Below are 16,745 nucleotides of genomic sequence, written 5' to 3'. Positions count from 1 at the left end.
TTGCCTCTTGCATCAACATCTGGGACAAGGAAACACGCAGCATTACTATTTGAGGTCCGGACCGCCGGGTCAGGACACCGACAGCTGCACATCTTTGTATTAATCAGAATACTAATAGAAAATCGCACTTTGAACACGCCAGCAGTGATAGGACTGGTGCACACGCAGACAGGCCATTTTGGTTTGAGCTGGTACATGCAGGCAGCCTCAAGCACGACACAGCCCTCATCCCACGAACATGCAGCTGCCAACAAACAGTGAAACTGGATACGGTATGGATTCATGAAGATACAATCAGTACACCATAAATCGTCGGGTATGGCGTGTGATGCGATGAAGATACTGCCAAGAAAACACCTTTTTTTCTCACGATGAATAATAGAATTTTAACCTCCTATAGATTCTTTTTTTTTTTGAAATACACCTCCTATAGATTCAGGTTCTACAGCTCCCAACCACCAACTCTTTTTTTTTTTTTTGATGAGGACTTAAAACCCGATTCAGCCAAACAGCGTCATGGATTCGGTTGATCGCACTCGCACGCGGCGCCCACGATTCAAACCCGCACAAAACGCTAGACAAACAAACCCCCGTCGATCACCATCGGCGGAAACCCATCAGCACGCCGCCGGCGCGAGCTCCTCCTTGCCGCACCCGTCCTCCATCCGCGCCCGGCCGTCGCCGAACAGGCCGGCCTTGAACGCCAGGAACCCCGCCGCGTGGCCCGCCGCGGCGTGCGCCGCCGTTGAACGACATGAGCGCGAGCATGAGCAGGTACGCCCCGCCCGTCCGCAGCGCGTGCACCGCCGCGTGCGCGCCCCCGGCCGCCGCGCGCCGCCTGGCCGTCCCCGCCGACGACGACGCGGCGGGGAGGAGCGCGTCCAGCCTGCGGGAGCCGAGGAACTCGACGACGAGCGCGAGCGCGAAGATGGCCACGAGCGCCAGCGCGTACATGCCGCCGTCGGCGCTGGGCCACCCCGTGAAGAGGATCTCCGACTTCCTCCCCCAGAAGAAGGTCATGTGGACGTACCGCTTCCTCCGCATCCCGGGCATGCCGCCGCCGCCGGCGTGCGCCCCGCCCGGCGGGGACGGCGCCGGGGCCGCCATGCCGCCCATGCGGTGCCCTCCTCCCATGTTCATGGCGCGGCGGCCTCGCGCGCGCTGCGCCCTCTCTGCCGTCGTCGTGTGAGAGTGTGGAGTGTGCTGGGCGCCGATCGGAGTGTGCCGCCGCGGCTGCCTATATAGGCTGCCGGCGCCCCGGCGTGCAGTACGTCGCGGCGGGGAATCGGGGATGGAGTGTGGTAGTACAGCCGCCGTGTGCGTACACGAACACGTACGGCGGGCAGGGATGCATGTGTGTTGGCACGGCGTGCTTAGCGGCTCAACGAACTGATCCAATCTGCAGCTCAACCAAATCGTCCGCATGAATAGGAGAGAAAGGCTGACTGGTAGCTTCCTCAAACAGACTGAAAAATTTTCTGGTTTGAGCTAAAAGGCCATAAGCACCGAAGCAGACCAAAATTGTTATTTTTAGGGGTATACCCAAGCGAGAGGATGAACGTGTTGTCACAGAATAGTGCACTCTAATACCAGTCGACATGGCTGATGTTAGCGATAGCAGATTGTTTCCCTCCCAAAAAAAGATAGCAGATTCTTAACGTTGGAAAAGCAAAGTGCTTTTATCTGAAAAGTACACCACTAGGACCATTTCTTTAGCGTGTGCTCAGGTGGCTAGCAGACTGGATTGTCACTTGTTAGGGGCGTTTAGTTTGTTTTGGTGAAAATTTTTGGGTGTCACGTCAATGTTTGACTAGATGTCGGGAGGGTTTTTTGAATACTAATTAAAAAACTAATTTCAGAACTCACTTGGAAACCGCGAGACGAATCTTTTGAAGCCTTTGACCGCATCATTCGCACATGTGGGTTACTGTAGCACTTATGGCTAATCATGCACTAATTAGGCTCAAAAGATTCGTCTCGTCGTGTACATCCAAACTGTGTAATTAGTTTTGTTATTTAATTACATTTAGTGCTTCATACATGCGTTTAAAGGGGAGGTGAAAATTTTTGGGAACTAAACGGGGCCTTAGTCTCCATCAAGGACCAAACCGGCTATGTTGCCTATCCTTTTTTAAGATTCAACGAAGTATTAAGACCACAGATTCATTTCTTAAATCGGCAAATACAAATGACCCAAGATTTACCATCACGAATCAGGCAGACAGTAACAGAAATTCAGTCAATCGCACACGGCCATGTACGGCAGCAGTGACTATAGTACGAGCCATTCTGCGCGCCGGAACAGAATGTCAACGGTGAAGGGAATGTGGCTTAAAAAAAGTGAAGGGGATGAAAAGAAAGAAAGAAAGGAATTAAAAAAGGATTCATTTCGATGTTTCCGTCGTCAACATTGACGACCTAACTTTAGAAGCTCAACTGATCAACTGCAGCTTCCAAAACCACAGAAGAATTTGAAAGATGCTGTCCTGCAGCTACAAGCCTCGAATCAAACGGTTGCTGATGCTGATGCACAATTGCACAGAGAGATGCACCATCTTCCAAGCAGAAGCACAAGGACACTGCCTGCAGTGCATGCAGACGCACATGCAGCTGGAGACAAGCCATGAATGGTATGGATTCAGAAGATACCATACAACCAACTGCCACACCATGAGTCCATGAATCGAGTATGGCGTGTGAACAAGATACAGCCAAGAGATTCACATCTACCTCATCACAGGAATTTCTCTTAAGTCACCTACTTATGGCGTGTGAACAAGATACAGTCAAGAGATTCACAGCTACCTCATCACAGGAATTTCTCTTAAGTCACCTACTTATGGCGTGTGAACGAGATACAGCCAAAAGATTCACAGCTACCTCACAGCGCAGATTCAGGGGCTACAGCTCCCAATCACCATCATGATTCAGCCAAACACCAACATGGATTCAGACAATTGGCAGCGGCACGGCACAAACGAATCGAAAACGCACAAACAACGCCAGACAAACAAACGCGTCGACCATCGTTGGCGCCATCGTCGCAGCGAAGCCTGTCATGCGCACGCCGCCGGCTCGAGCTCCTCCTTGCCGCGCCCGTGCTCCACCTGCGCCCGCCCGTCGCCGAATCGGCCGGCCTTGAACGCCAGGAACCCCGCCGCGTGCCCCGCGACGGCGACGAGGAGCACGCCGCCGTTGAACGACATGATCGCGAGCATGAGCAGGTACGCCGCGCCCACGCGCAGCGTGTGCACCGCCGCGCGCGCCGCCCCCGCCGCCGCGCGCGGGAGGAGCGCGTCCAGCCTGCGGGAGCCCAGGAACTCGAGGACGAACGCAAGCGCGAAGACGGCCACGAGCGCCAGCGCGTACATGCCGCCGTCGGCGCCGGGCCACCCCACGAAGAGGATCTCCGACTTCCTCCCCCAGAAGAAGGTCATGTGGGTGTACCGCATCCGCATCCCGGGCATGCCGCCGCCGCCGCCGCCGCCGCCGCCCGGCGGGGACGGCGGCGGGGCCATCATGCCGCCCATGTCGTGCCCGCCGCCCATGTCCATGGCGGCCTCGCGCGTCGTGCTGCTCTGTCGCCGCGTGTGCGCTGCGCTGTGCGTCCGTCGGAGTGTGCCGCCGCGGCTGCCTATATAGCCGGCGCGGCGGTTTGCAGTACGACGTGGGGAGAGGGACTGAGGGAGGCACGGGGGATGGGGTGTGGTAGTGCACTACACCCGCTGGTGCGTACACGGCGGGCAGAGACGTGTACTGCGCGGCGACCCCGGGCCGGGCCGGGCGCTGCACGGCGAAGAGGCGGCCGCGTGCGGGAGCTGGCACGGCTCGGCAGGGCTAGGCGGCTAGCCGTGGACCGAGTGCGTTGAGCCGCGGGCATTGGATTCCCGGGGGATGGGATATGTATGGGGATGCGAACTGCAGAACAATTATCAGAATTGTTAACACATGCTCCTATTTGCTCGCACGCCAGCATTCTACACTGGACGTGTGGCGAACAGCGCTTGTCCCGATAGTTTTGCAAAAAGACCCTTCTATTTTTTTGAAATCAGCCAACAATCTAACTCAGCCAACCAGAACAGTAAAAATACTATATTATTTTTCATTTAGGTCCCCATTGTAAATTTTATTTCAACGTAAAGCAGAAAAAAATCGAGAACTCTTGTCATTTTTACAAAAAACTGCCCGCATGACATTTTTCGAAAACACCCATCCCCCAGTCCAAACCCTACCAGCCCACTCACTCCCATCCCCCCCTCTCTCTCCTTCCTTCTCCTCTCATTGCCGCCGCCACCGCTCTCCCTGCTCGCCCCCCGCCCGCGCCTCCACCTCCACTCCCCGTCTTGCTCTCTGCCTGCCTCCACCGTCGCCGCATCGTCTCCCCAGCCGCCTCTCCCAGCTCGGCCCCCAGCCTCCGCCTCCCCGGCACGCGGCCCCAGCCCGACTGCAGGACCTCCCACGCTAGATCTCGCGGGGGCGTGCTCGGCGTTGTGGTCGGCGACCCCCCGGCGCGGAGGCCCTGGCCGGGCTCGGTCGCGGCACCGGTGGCCTCGGCAGGATCGGCCCGCCAAATCTCATGCGGGCAGGGACAGGAGCTGCGGTGGGCATGGCGGGCGGCTGCGGGAGTGGCGTGCGCCTGGACAGAGCAACGGCAGCTGGACTTGTAGAGCTGTGGTCCCTCCCTTCGCTTTCCTACAAGCCGGCATGAGCACTGCCGTCACTCGAGCTCAGGGAGCCGTCTGGAGCTCGTGCGGCCTCGGAAGGATGGGGAGCGGGTGCAGCCGCGCAGGATCCGGCGGCTCGTCGAGTCCACATCGGCATGAGCACCGCACCTGAACACTCACCGTGCCGCCTCATGCCGTCATGGGTGCAGTCGTCGCTCACCTCGCTCGCCGCGCGAGATTTGGCAGCGCACAGAAGGCAGAGGATCTCGGCAGGTGCTGGACAGCAGCTCCACTAGGTGGTCACCGAGGGGGCGACGACGTCGATCTCGGCCTTGGCGATGGCGGAAAGGACCGAGAGGGTCCGGCGTGAAGGTGGGCAGGTCCCGCACCAACTGCAAGCAGATGCCGTTCGCGCAAGCGGAGCTGGAAAACCCCCACACTCCACCCCACCCACCGGCATCTGCGGGCAAGGCTATTCATCGCGCGCGCTGCCAGGCACGATTCCATCGCAGAAGCAGCTGCGCACGCGGCGGCCTGCACGTTTCATTCTTTTTTTTTCTTTGGAAGCCCAATTGGCAATTATCCTTCCCGGACGCGAGTCCACTGATGGTTTCGGCATATCCTTTTCGTTTCGTTTTATGAGCCCATTCTATCTTGTTGCCTAGTTTCAATATAATTTTTTTTATATTACACAGTACAACTCATACACTCACAACGCACGCATAAATTTACACCCCTATGAACACACATACGCAAACTCTACCTCTATAAGCATCTAAAAAGACTGAGCCAGCAAATCCTCGAGATTAACGAAATCACCACAGGCGCCTCGCTGTCGACGGAAACGTCACCTACCACTAAATGCATAACGCCGTTAAATCCCATAATATTCGCTCCCATGAGGAGTCGAACCCAGGACCTCAGGTGCTACCGAGACTCTTGTAACCACTAGGCTACAGGCCTTTCAATTTGATTGATTAGCTAGACATGTTCAAACTGTAGAATCTAAAACAATTCAAGAAATTTTTTTGAACATTAATTTTTACTTTGCAAACATGGAATTTTGTTTCGCTTAGTTCAAAACATTTCTCCTTGTTTGTTAAATTCACAACTTTTCCGATTGTTTTTTGAAAAACATTCCAAATAGTTTGGAACTTATAGAAATGTTCTAAACTTCTACAAAAGTTTAGAAAGAAGTTTCCCTTGTTTGAGACATTTACGTTTAATCCTTTTTTAAACAATTTGAATTATTTGACAAACATTTTTTGGAACTTTTTGGGTAATCATTTCTATGGACCACTGTGAATTTTTCTAAACGCTTCTGAATTCTCCATTTACTCGGAACACTTTGAATTGTTCACAAACAAATTTGAATTTTTTGGAACCTTTTTAAACAGTTTGAATTGGTTGGCGAACATTTCTACAAAACTTTTTGAATTTGAATTGTTCCCAAACAAATTTGTTTAGGGAACATTTTTGTTTCCATTACAACACTTTGATTTCCATTATAAAACTTTTGAAAACGTCTTAATGTTCCGGAACACTTTTGAAATGTCCCGGAAATAAATCTAAATGTTTCAGAATAATCTGAAAGTTTTCCAGAACATTTTTTAAATGTTCACAAAACAAATATGAAAGTTCTCCAAAAGATCCGAATGTTTGGGAACAATATACTAAACAAGTCGGAATATTTCGGAAGACATTTGAAAAAAACATCTTAATGTTCCGGAACACTTTTTGAAATGTTCCGAAAACAAATCTAAATGTTTCAGAACAATCTGAATATTTTCCGGAACACTTTTGAAATGTCCCGAAAATAAATTTGAATGTTTCGGAACATTCCAAATTGTTTGAAGTTTTTAATAGTATAAATGTTTCTCTGAAGACATTTAAACCTGTTCGCCTGTTCCTAGTTTACTTTTCCAATTTCACGTTCCTCTAATATGTTTTGATCGAATAAAACATGATTTCTGTTTCTATTGAATTCGATGTGGAATGGCTGAAACGATGAAACGGTGAAACGTTTAGCTTGTGGAATTTGAATGGCTGAAACGAAACGTGAAATTGGGCCGCAGGGGGGACGGCCCACTATAACCCACGTGGGACCCGGGCATCGGGACGACGCGCGGAAATCTCTTCGATGGATCCAGCGAATTTCGCTTGAAGCGATGAATAGACCCCCCCTCCCCCCGCATCTGCAGCTTCCGTGCCCCCTGCTGCTCCTTCCTGCTCCCTATTGCTGGCGCCATCAACTTTCCATGGATGATGCCCTCATTGTGTTCGATCAATTGTGCATAAAGGTATACATTGTTTTCTTTTATACCCGTTCAATTTTGCTCACATATCTTTATAGTTGTGCTTTGCATATTTATTAAGTTTAGAGTTTAGTAGAGAGATTGACATAAGTTATTGAGTTTAGGGCAACTGCAAAACACTTACTAGGTAATTCCAGGCACACTATTTCAGGCTCTCTGATGCAGGCAGGAGGTGGCTAGCCCTTCCAGGTAATTTGATTTTCTTTCTTTTCTTTGGTCCATTGCTATATGGATTTATTTTACAGTAGTCTTCATGTTACATGAAAACGCTTCTCTTAGTCATGTTCTTCTAGCTACGAAATCTAATTTATCACATTAGTATTCCTCACTATTATAGGGCATGAGTTATCGTAACAATATAATATCATTTTACTGATAGTCTGAACTTTAAGACATTAAGTGGATCAATATTGTTTCCTGAATATTTCAGGAATGCTTGGTTGTTTAACTTCTTTGGTTCTATTATTTCAATTAATTCTTATAAATACCAAGGTAGTGCTGTTAAGATTCATAGATTTCTGTGATTACTGAACTTATATTCAGCTTTCCCTTTTTGCCTAGCTCAAGCTTTCAAAGCTGCAGGTAGAGAGCTCAATGCTTAGGATCATTATTAATGCATATTTATTCAATTGCTGTCAAAATCCTCATGACAATCGAATTGATGTGTACCATGGTCTTCTTTGCCACTTCAAAAGCACCTACAGATCTCAAACTTCTTTAGCTCATGTGGTCCATTGAGAAAATTTGATAGTTATTTAGATAAAGATAAATCTGGTTGCATGGTGAGCTTGGCAATCCTGCTAAAACCATCCTTCTTTCTTGCATATTCATATAGGTACTACGTCACCAATAGATGATAGTTCTGAGCCTACCAAGGATGCTACTTGCAAATCACTTACTAATGAACAAGGATAAATACATTTCTATCTTTCAAGTCTATCTGTTAGTTTATATATTAAAGCATTGCCCAAGTTTTTTTTGTTTGCCATTTGATAAGTGAAAATCTTTGTTCATCTGTTCACATGTCTACATGCAATTATGCTGGGTTGCCCCTCCCCCTCATCAATTTTACAGACACGAGTATCATGTTCCATTTGTCACGAGATATCCTGATTGCAACTTCCATGTATACTGGACATAAATCCTGTGTAGACTTTGCTAAAGGAGATAAAACACATGTCTATGTTTTCTTTTGGTTCAATTTATAGGTTTATAAGAAGCAGAGAAGCGGTGAAACAGCGTATTATGTCACAAGTATTGTCTAACTATAATAGAAGCAAATCAACCTTTCAATTATGTAAATCTAAGTGGCACTTGAATTACTCTTATGTTACTCTGTTCTTTCTATAAAATATTGATGTGCCTATCAACGATGGTTCAGGTCTACAGTTAGCATGGTATTGCTCCAGCACTTACGAGGAGAGAAATTGTTTATATTTTGAGAAAATAAGAAAAGTGTTTCTGCTACAATGTGTGTTTGAAAATGTTAACTGCATTAGAACATCACACATTCCAGTGTTTTTTTTGTAATCTCACATTCCATTGTGATTTTCTTTATTTTTTTGTAACTGTTTTTAGTATAAAACAGTTATGTGCTGAAGTGCAAACACTAGAATTGGAGGATCGTCAGCTGGGCCCTTCCTGATTTCTTATCTGAACTGATGAAGAGTTACAGGACCTGTGTAGCATCTTCATTGTGATGTCACTGTACCATTCTCAGTTATATTTCCTACACATATTTCAAACAATCTCCTTAATAAGTATTGTAAAGATGCTATATCCCTCTGATTCAGTTTTGCTTTTGGATTTCTTGAGCAGAGTATGGATCTCTCGGAAAGGCATCATCGAGTGTGATGTGTTTGGTCCTATATCCTATGTTCATTGGAGAGATGAGCATCTGGCAGTGGGTTTCTCAAGCATTACGAAAACTTGCCTCTGTTCTGGACAAGCAGCACTGCAAGATGCTTGCTCCCTCTACCTGCAACCTGAACGAGTTTCTTTCAGCAATATTCGGATTAAAATACTAATAAACAAATGCATATAGTTAATATGTTGATAATGTGCTTGCCTCGACCTATGTTAATATGCTGATGATTTGCTTGCTACCGGAAGTGGTGGTTTCATATTGAATTTATTTTATACCATGTATATAGTTTATTGTTTTTTATTGTCTTATTATTGTTACTTGCAGTTGATTGTTGAAATGGTAGGACGCGCATCAAATGTTTAGTTTTTTTGTATTTTGAGAGCAGATCGGAGCGCTCCTAGTGGAACCTGGGGCTCCTTTTGTGCCAGAGCAGATTCGTGGATGGAACCGCTGCGTTGGGACAGCTGCCCCGCCTGACCCTCGGGTAGCCAAGGGTTGACCCATTCGTGCTGGGCTACAGCAAATAGAATGATGCCCATCGAATGTACATTGCAGGTAGCTACCGCTGACGGCTCACGTGCAAACCAAATCAGCCAACAAACAAAATAATTACGCAATCGCCTATATGTTTGTCCAATGAACGCAGCTAACAAAATGAAAAAAAAAACAACTCTGGACATAGAAGATGAATAAAATAAAAAAATCAAAAAAAGAAGAGCTCAGTTACTGAAAAAGAGATAGTAAAAAATTTATAAGTTACTATCCTTGACATTCAATTCGATCTGCATAAATTGCATAATAAGTACAGGGACAGCTAAAAAATCAGAGAATGTAACTTTATCACACACTCTAAACTCTTTTACAGATACATCTTTAGATTGATGATCCAATATATGTCTAAACTCTAAATGCTTGGAGAAAGCCTCTAAGGCCAGTCTCAGTGGGAGTTTCATGGACACAGTTACCTAGACTGAGAACTAGGTAACCGTACCAGATGATGATGAAACTCTCATCACATCCCACGAAACTCCATCCTTCTCTCTCCTTGCCATGTCAGCAAAAGTGGTGATATTTAATGTTATGAAATCCTCCATGAAACTCCTATTGAGACTGGCCTTAGAGACTTTCTCCATGCATTTAGCATCATCCAAATCACATCATGTAGGGAAAAATATGGCCACAATATTATCTGTCTGAAGAAACATTGGACAATTGAGCAAAAATTAGATACTAGGATGTTCAGTCATTTTCAATAGACATAACAGTAGGGATATGTTATTATGTTTTGTATCCTAAATTTGCAGTTTGTATCATGAAAGCTAGCAATACAATATAGAGACATCAACATAAACTTCAAGTAGGTCATAGTATACTACAAGTCAACCAAACATCAAGAAATTTCTATAGCAAAAAGAAATATTTAGCATATGAAGAAAAGGTTTGTGCAAATCTCACCATGGATCACCATGCGATGGGAGAGGGGTGAGATCCAAGTGGCGGCAAGGTGATGGAGTCGGGGTTGAATGGTCTAGAGCCAATACTGGTGACGAAGGTTCGGCCATCGAGACCGCTCCAGGGAAGCTTCGCTCTTGCTGACAATGGGATCCGGGATCGAGAGGCGGGGGCGATGACTCCATCGTGGAGGTAGCTCTTGACAGTGGCTCTCCGTTTTGGTGGATGGGATGATGAGATGTGGCTGCGTAGGAGGAGCAGCTAGCAGCGAGAGGCGGTGGCCGGCGGGGCGGTGCTGTCGTGAGGGAGGAGGGGCGGCGCTATCGCGAGGAAGAAGACGCGGCGCAGTCGAGTCGACCCTAGGTCGATTAGGGTCAATTGGATCGCGACCCTACAGCCCCTCTTTTGTTTAGGGCTGGCCCGCTTCAGCCCATGGGCTAAAATGCGGAGCGGATCGACCTCAGAGGAGGTTCGAACCGAACCTCTTGCAGGTTGAGCACAGATCACACAAGTGACACAAGTGGTCTTTGTAAGATATACGGTGCAAACTATCAGAAATGAAATTTGAACCCGGTTCTCTCTAAAAAAAAGTGATATATAGCTTTTCCGATTATTTTGCAAGGAAAAAGACGGCATGGCCTTTCTTGTTTCTTCCAAGATAACCCAATCGTACTGTTTTTTTTTTCGGAAGCAGATTTGTGCTCTGCCGCCTGCCGGTGATCAAATGCACAGAAATAAAAACCAAATCTCTTATTTGCAATGGCGTTTCACGAAGAAGTGCTAGAGCATCGATTTTTCTTTGAAGGAATCTTAGAGTACCGGTGAACTATTGAAAATTACTATAATGGCTTTGCTGTTGCTTTTCATATGTACATACTAAAATTAAATAGTACCCCATCCGCTTCACATCATATTTATTTTGACTTTCTCTATATACATAAGTTTCATTATATATGTGACATATCGGACAGTGCGTAGTGTGTGTGTGTGTGTGTTTAAAATAACCTGCAATTTTAAACGGAAGGATTATAGGATATTTTCCGTATATGTATTATTCCACAACTTAGGGAGAAATAAATAGGTTTATATAACTCTACAGTCCGAGAAGATCAATTCGAACATATTGTTAGACAGCTGCACAAAGCAATCTATTATTATATTTTGACACATTGATGTAAATAAAATAGTACAAGTAAGGTTAAGGACGTACATATGGCCAAGTACACACAAGTCGCAGGCTCGCAGCACTAGGCTTACGCAGCACACATTATTGGTACTTTTTTTCAAAGGAACTGGAACGTTGGTAGCTCGGCCCCGTCAGGTCCGGCCCATTTAACAAGTAAAGCCCAAACAATAGATACGGCCCTTTCGTTTTTAGCATGGCCGTGGCCTGGCAGAGCACCGGCCCAGGCACACTCCTCCCTCGCTGTTCTCCGCTCGCCGAGAATGGCGCACGGCCTCGCCGGCGGCGTCGGTCTCGGACCCCTCCGCTGCTGCCCCTCCGCGTCCTCCTCCCCCGACACCGTTCGGCCCACCCTGTCCACTCCTCCTCGTCGAAGCCTACGGGTGCGCGCCTCTGCTTCCCCTCAACTGGCGGCGCCGGCCATCGAGGGCCGCGACGTCGGGCTCTCGGTGACGACGCGGCGGGGGCGGGTGCTGCCGGTGCTCAAGGGCTGCTCCCTCTACGTACCTCCCGGGCAGCTCTGGATGCTCCTCGGCCCCAACGGATGTGGCAAGTCCACCCTGCTCAAGGTTCCTCCTCTGAACCAGGAGACAGCCTCTCATGTTTTTTTTTTCGCCCATTCTATTCATAGAGCATGAGAAATGGCCTCAGATCTGAGTCTCTCCGACTTGCATGAAGTGATAAGTTTAGCAGCTTATGGATTACATTTCAACAGACAATATAAAACTCGGCCGGGTGGGGAAAGACCGCCCTGACACTGGGAGACGTAACCCCTGGGAACTGTGCCTGGGCCATGTAAGGGTCCTCAGGCCGACCTGGGCCGTCTCACAACCAGTGCTTTGGCACATGGGGCCAGCGAGGGGATTTTTTTACCCTCAGCCTGAAATTCGCTCCCACGGGGAGTCGAACTCAGGACCTGAGGGGTACCGCCGGAGTGACTAACCAACTGGGCTAGCATCCTTTGGCACGTTTCAACAGACAATATCTCATACTAGATGAGTATTGGATACTTGGATTGCAAATGCGCGTTGAGCAACTAAACGGCAAATGGCTCAGTTGTCTTTAATCTGAAACGAAGAAATTTGTGTGCAGTGCCCAGTTTACTTGGCTCCTAATATGATATCTCTCGATATATATTTTTTTAATTCCATCTGGGATCAATAGAAAGTCCTTTTGAAAGCCATGGGAAAGTTTAATAATCTGGCCACGAATGTCAGGAGCTTTATCTTTATGCTGACAATTGCACATCACTTTTGAAGCGTGATGCTTCTTCAGAAGGCCAGAAAAGGGATTGAACACTGGAGCAAAAAACGGCAATTAGGCACAGTTAATTGATACCTGTTTTTTTGTGCTAGAATATAGTTTCCTTGACTTCATTCTGAATTAAGAAAAATGAGCTATTACAAGTCGTCCAGTACATGAATTGGTTTTATAGGATACTCCTATTTCCTTGTCATTGTAAAGTTGTTAGCTATTTGAATTGTGTTTGTACCTAATTACTTCCTTTATTCGTTTTTAGTCGGCATATTAGGATTTTATAAAGTCAAGCTTCATAAATTCTGACCAATAATTAGTTAAATCATGCTTAGTGCATATATTTATATGGATAGATTCATATTTCAAATGTCTTTCAATATGGCATTGATCTGTAGCTATTGAAGATAGATTGTAAGAGAAATTGGTGGTTAAAGTATACTTCTAAAGACTTAATATGCCTACTAAAATGAACGGGGGTAGTAATAGGTAACCGAAATTTCGAGAGTTGGTTCATTAATTTCCAATTAGTTTCACTGGAACTAAATGCTGATAACATGCCTTTACAGGTTTTAGCAGGTTTTCTAAATCCATCGGCCGGTACTGTGTCTATAAACAGGCCATGCAGCTATGTCTTCCAAAATCCTGATCACCAGGTGGTAACTTTTATTCTGCTGGTAGTTTTCTACTAAAACTTTGTCACTACATTTAAATGAACCTGAAGTAGTGTGGACATAATTACTCACAAAATATCAATTAATTTTGGTTTCAGTGTAGTCAGTATCAGCCTATGTGTTAAACTCTGAGAAGCTCTTCGCTATTATATTTTGTATTCGGTGAGTAAATAATGTTAAATGCTTGTAACTATGTGTAATCATGCGGATGAGAACTATTTCATATCCACCTGTATGCAATTGGATGCTTACTAAGAGTTTTCATTTCTAGCATTAGTGAATAATGAAAACTGATGATATCACGCCAAGGTCACTGGTAAGAAGTCTTCATGATAGACGCATTCTGTAACCATGCAAAGAAATAGGTGCCATCACTTGTGAAACTAGTTCTGTGTTCTTTTTTGATTTGGAACATTACATGTATAAGGGTCAATTTTGAACCAAATCTTGCCTACTGAACATAAAACTTTGTGATCTTTCATATCCTTGAGCAACCATTCATTTATGTTGATCACTCAATGCATGCACATGAATCAAATGATTTATAAGTTGTACAAAAGACAGAACAGTGACCTGCTCAGTATGTGCTGCCTGTTGAGTTCTATCCTTTGGATGCAGGTTGTGATGCCTACAGTGGAATCTGATGTCTCATTTGGTCTTGGTAAGCTCAACCTTCCATTAGATGAGGTCAGGTCAAGGGTATTAAAATCTTTGGATGCTGTCGGGATGTTGAGCTACTCTCAAGTAGGCATCTGAAATCCACCTTTTGGATTATAATCTAATGCCTTCATATGGTTCATAAACATCCTTCATCCAAAACAGAGGCCAATCCAAACCCTGAGTGGTGGGCAGAAACAGAGAGTTGCAATTGCCGGTGCTTTAGCCGAAGCATCGAAAGTGTTACTGCTGGACGAACTGACAACATTCTTAGATGAACATGACCAGGTACCTTCATTTTCTGGGTTTTATGATTCAGTGAATTTTACATCACTATTTCCTTCACCTTCTTTCTGGTAAATTGATGTTTATAATTCCTTAGATAATTTACGGCTACTTGCACGGTAACTTTGCATGCCAAACCCTCTGAATCATTTTGCTGTTTATGCTATGGAGTTAGTGACAGTTCTACTATTACAATTTTCAATGAGTGATCTAATCTCTGTTTCCTGCAATTGCAGATGGGCGTGATAAAGGCGGTAAGGAATTCTGTAGCTGCTGATGGGGAGGTCGCCGCATTATGGGTGACTCATCGGCTGGAAGAATTGAAATACGCCGATGGTGCTATTTATATGGAAGATGGCCAGATAATCATTCAAGGTGACGTGTCTACCATATCGAGGTTTATAAAGAAAAAACAGGCACGCTACTTTGGCCATTTTGAGCTCTAATCCCCAAAGCTGTTGAGGAAGTTCCTCTTGTATGAATCGACTAATTGCAAAGGAACTTATGTTGTTATCAAATGTAGTTTTGATGTATGCCTGGTGGTTTTAGGCATCTGCACGATAGCACGAGTTTCACTGCTTGGAATATTGGAACCGTGGCTTGGTCCACTTTGCAGGCGTGTGTCAAAAGGGCACCCGGCTTTGCGCACCATATTGCCAGAGGGGTGACTAGCCAAACGTGAATACGTGATGCAAGTCTTCCGGTTGTCGCCGAAACATGCATGCACCGCTACAATCTACCCGAACGGCGGAACCCTTCCACAAGGCCGTGCGCCTTAAGCAAGTGTGAAATTTGAGAGCGTATTTCTTTTTCACTTTCTGCAACATCTTTCATGGGGTTCTCTCAGTGTCATACTGTACATTACATTCTGTTAGGCAGAAATGAAACGAGTGGAAAACAGGGGCATGGAATTTGAGCACATCAGATAAAAAAAAAAATAGTCAACGCCTCCACCAATGATCCGATAATACAGCACAAATTAGGAAATCATAAGCTACTTCTGTTCTTCGAACAAGTCAGGAATGTTAAATTTAACCAAGGTACAAAACCAGAGGAAGCACATAGGAATTGCAGAAGCTGTCGCTCTCCACGCACAAAATCAGCAGTCAGAGCAGTTCGCTATCTCAAGCTACAACTACAAACCAGGCAGTTAAACGATCTACGCGCTTGATCATGCAGCTGGCACCATCTCCGATGGGGTCTCTCCAGCATCAGCCGCCCCTGGGAAGAAGTCGAAATCGGGGAGCAAATCACTGAGAGAGCACATGAAGTTCCAATCATCGCCGCCGTCCACCAGCGCGGGGAGGTCCTGATCCGCCGACGACACCGCCGACGACACCGCGCCGCTCGACCCGTCTTCCGTCCATCCAGCAGGATCCCCATTGCCAACGTCCACCGCCGCCGCCGCCACGGGAAGAGTGCCGACGGGCTCGGGCTGCGGCGGGTACTCGCCGGCGAACGGAGCACCGGCCTCTGCCACCGCGGGAAGGGTGGGGGCGCGTGCCGCGGCGTGGTACTCCTCCTCCTCCTCCTCGTCGCTCCCCCAGTCGAGCTCACCCCTCTTGCGCTTCTGGGCGTTCCTGCCGTGGCCGCTCAAGCGGATGCGGTACACCCTCTGCAGCGACGCGGCGAGGCTGGGCGGCGCGGTGATGGAGTACTCGTGCATGACCCAGCCCGTGCTGCCCTTGACTTCTTCCTCGTGGAAGTTGAGCGCGTACTTCCGCCACTCGATCTCCTCGCCGCCCACAAGCACGCGCTGCCGCTCGCCGTTGCCGCCCTTGGCGCCCTTCCTCTTGCCCTGGCCCTCCCAGCTCCCGCCGCCGGCGCAGCTCCGCTCCTGGCGGCCGCCCCTGCCGTTCATGACCTTCCCCGCCGCGAAGAAGAAGGCGTCCCCCCTCCGCCCGTGCTTCCCGAGCAGGAGCCACGGCGGCGCGCTCAGCGGGTCGTCCTCGAGGATGTCGCCGAACGGGATGGGCTGGCCACGGATGCGAGGGAGGAGGTAGTAGGCGATGACCTCCTGGTCCGTGGGCACGAAGCGGAAGCCTGGTGGAAGACCCAGCTTGGAAGCCATGGACGCTGATGCCTCCATTGCGCGTTCGCAGCCGGGAACTGTGACAAGGTGAAGGGGAGGAGGGATCGGGTGATTATATGCGTAGGGCACGGGTGAAAGAGACTCGGGGTCGGATTCTCCGCCCGTCCGGCGGTCGGTAATAAACGAAGTCGGAGTCGGATTGTCCGCCCGTCCGGCCGTCGGTTAACGAAGTCGGAGTCGGAGTAGTTACACGAACGCGGAACGACGCAGCGTTCCTGTTCCGGGGATTTCGTGGACGGCACGGAACGCCGCCGGGCGCGCGGCGGGGGGAACGACGGTTGGGTCGTCGTCCCAAATGCAGG

At 47.8% G+C, this 16,745-nt stretch overlaps 3 protein-coding genes, 2 long non-coding RNA genes and 1 pseudogene across 6 annotated transcripts; 2 read left to right on the top strand and 4 right to left on the bottom strand.

Moving 5' to 3' along the window:
- Window positions 1-360: 360 nt before the first annotated feature.
- Window positions 361-1,198, bottom strand: LOC120710761 (annotated as a pseudogene).
- Window positions 1,199-2,619: 1,421 nt separating this feature from the next.
- Window positions 2,620-3,719, bottom strand: LOC120710760 (copper transporter 1-like). Of its 2 annotated transcripts, XM_039996350.1 has the most exons (2): window positions 3,528-3,694; window positions 2,620-3,473 (listed from the first exon to the last, which is right to left on the bottom strand). In XM_039996350.1, the coding sequence occupies exons 1-2, from the start codon at window positions 3,552-3,554 to the stop codon at window positions 3,057-3,059; spliced, it is 444 nt and encodes a 147-aa protein (XP_039852284.1). In that variant the 5' UTR covers window positions 3,555-3,694; the 3' UTR covers window positions 2,620-3,056. The 2 variants fall into 2 exon arrangements, with proteins under 2 accessions (XP_039852284.1, XP_039852283.1); XM_039996349.1 differs by having other exon boundaries at window positions 2,620-3,719.
- A 3,152-nt stretch (window positions 3,720-6,871) lies between these two features.
- Window positions 6,872-9,127, top strand: LOC120708190. Its single transcript, XR_005689259.1, has 3 exons — window positions 6,872-6,964; window positions 7,117-7,168; window positions 8,558-9,127. It is a non-coding gene; the product is annotated as an uncharacterized LOC120708190 (long non-coding RNA).
- Window positions 9,128-9,569: 442 nt separating this feature from the next.
- LOC120708191 lies at window positions 9,570-10,682 on the bottom strand. The gene is made up of 2 exons (XR_005689260.1): window positions 10,302-10,682; window positions 9,570-10,039 (listed from the first exon to the last, which is right to left on the bottom strand). It is a non-coding gene; the product is annotated as an uncharacterized LOC120708191 (long non-coding RNA).
- Window positions 10,683-11,689: 1,007 nt separating this feature from the next.
- LOC120708189 (ABC transporter I family member 10-like) lies at window positions 11,690-14,959 on the top strand. Its single transcript, XM_039993317.1, has 5 exons — window positions 11,690-12,050; window positions 13,305-13,391; window positions 14,028-14,153; window positions 14,232-14,354; window positions 14,588-14,959. Exons 1-5 carry the CDS (start codon window positions 11,745-11,747, stop codon window positions 14,795-14,797), a joined length of 852 nt encoding a protein of 283 aa, XP_039849251.1. The 5' UTR covers window positions 11,690-11,744; the 3' UTR covers window positions 14,798-14,959.
- A 563-nt stretch (window positions 14,960-15,522) lies between these two features.
- Window positions 15,523-16,440, bottom strand: LOC120710191 (NAC domain-containing protein 67-like). Its single transcript, XM_039995845.1, has one exon. It carries the CDS (start codon window positions 16,438-16,440, stop codon window positions 15,523-15,525), a length of 918 nt encoding a protein of 305 aa, XP_039851779.1.
- Window positions 16,441-16,745: the final 305 nt, after the last annotated feature.

Source organism: Panicum virgatum, chromosome 5K, assembly GCF_016808335.1.
Source record: "Panicum virgatum strain AP13 chromosome 5K, P.virgatum_v5, whole genome shotgun sequence".
NCBI lineage: Eukaryota > Viridiplantae > Streptophyta > Magnoliopsida > Poales > Poaceae > Panicum > Panicum virgatum.
Note: the sequence above shows the minus strand (reverse complement) of the source record. Positions and strands in the feature narration are given on the sequence as shown.

Bases quoted from the DNA above. Each gene is read 5' to 3' on its own strand.
- LOC120710760 (XM_039996349.1), bottom strand. From the start codon at position 3,554: ATGGACATGGGCGGCGGGCACGACATGGGCGGCATGATGGCCCCGCCG.
- LOC120708189 (XM_039993317.1), top strand. From the start codon at position 11,745: ATGGCGCACGGCCTCGCCGGCGGCGTCGGTCTCGGACCCCTCCGCTGC. The intron at 12,051-13,304 runs GTTCCTCCTCTG...ATGCCTTTACAG, and splicing joins GCAAGTCCACCCTGCTCAAG to GTTTTAGCAGGTTTTCTAAA. The intron at 14,355-14,587 runs GTACCTTCATTT...CTGCAATTGCAG, and splicing joins TCTTAGATGAACATGACCAG to ATGGGCGTGATAAAGGCGGT.
- LOC120710191 (XM_039995845.1), bottom strand. From the start codon at position 16,440: ATGGAGGCATCAGCGTCCATGGCTTCCAAGCTGGGTCTTCCACCAGGC.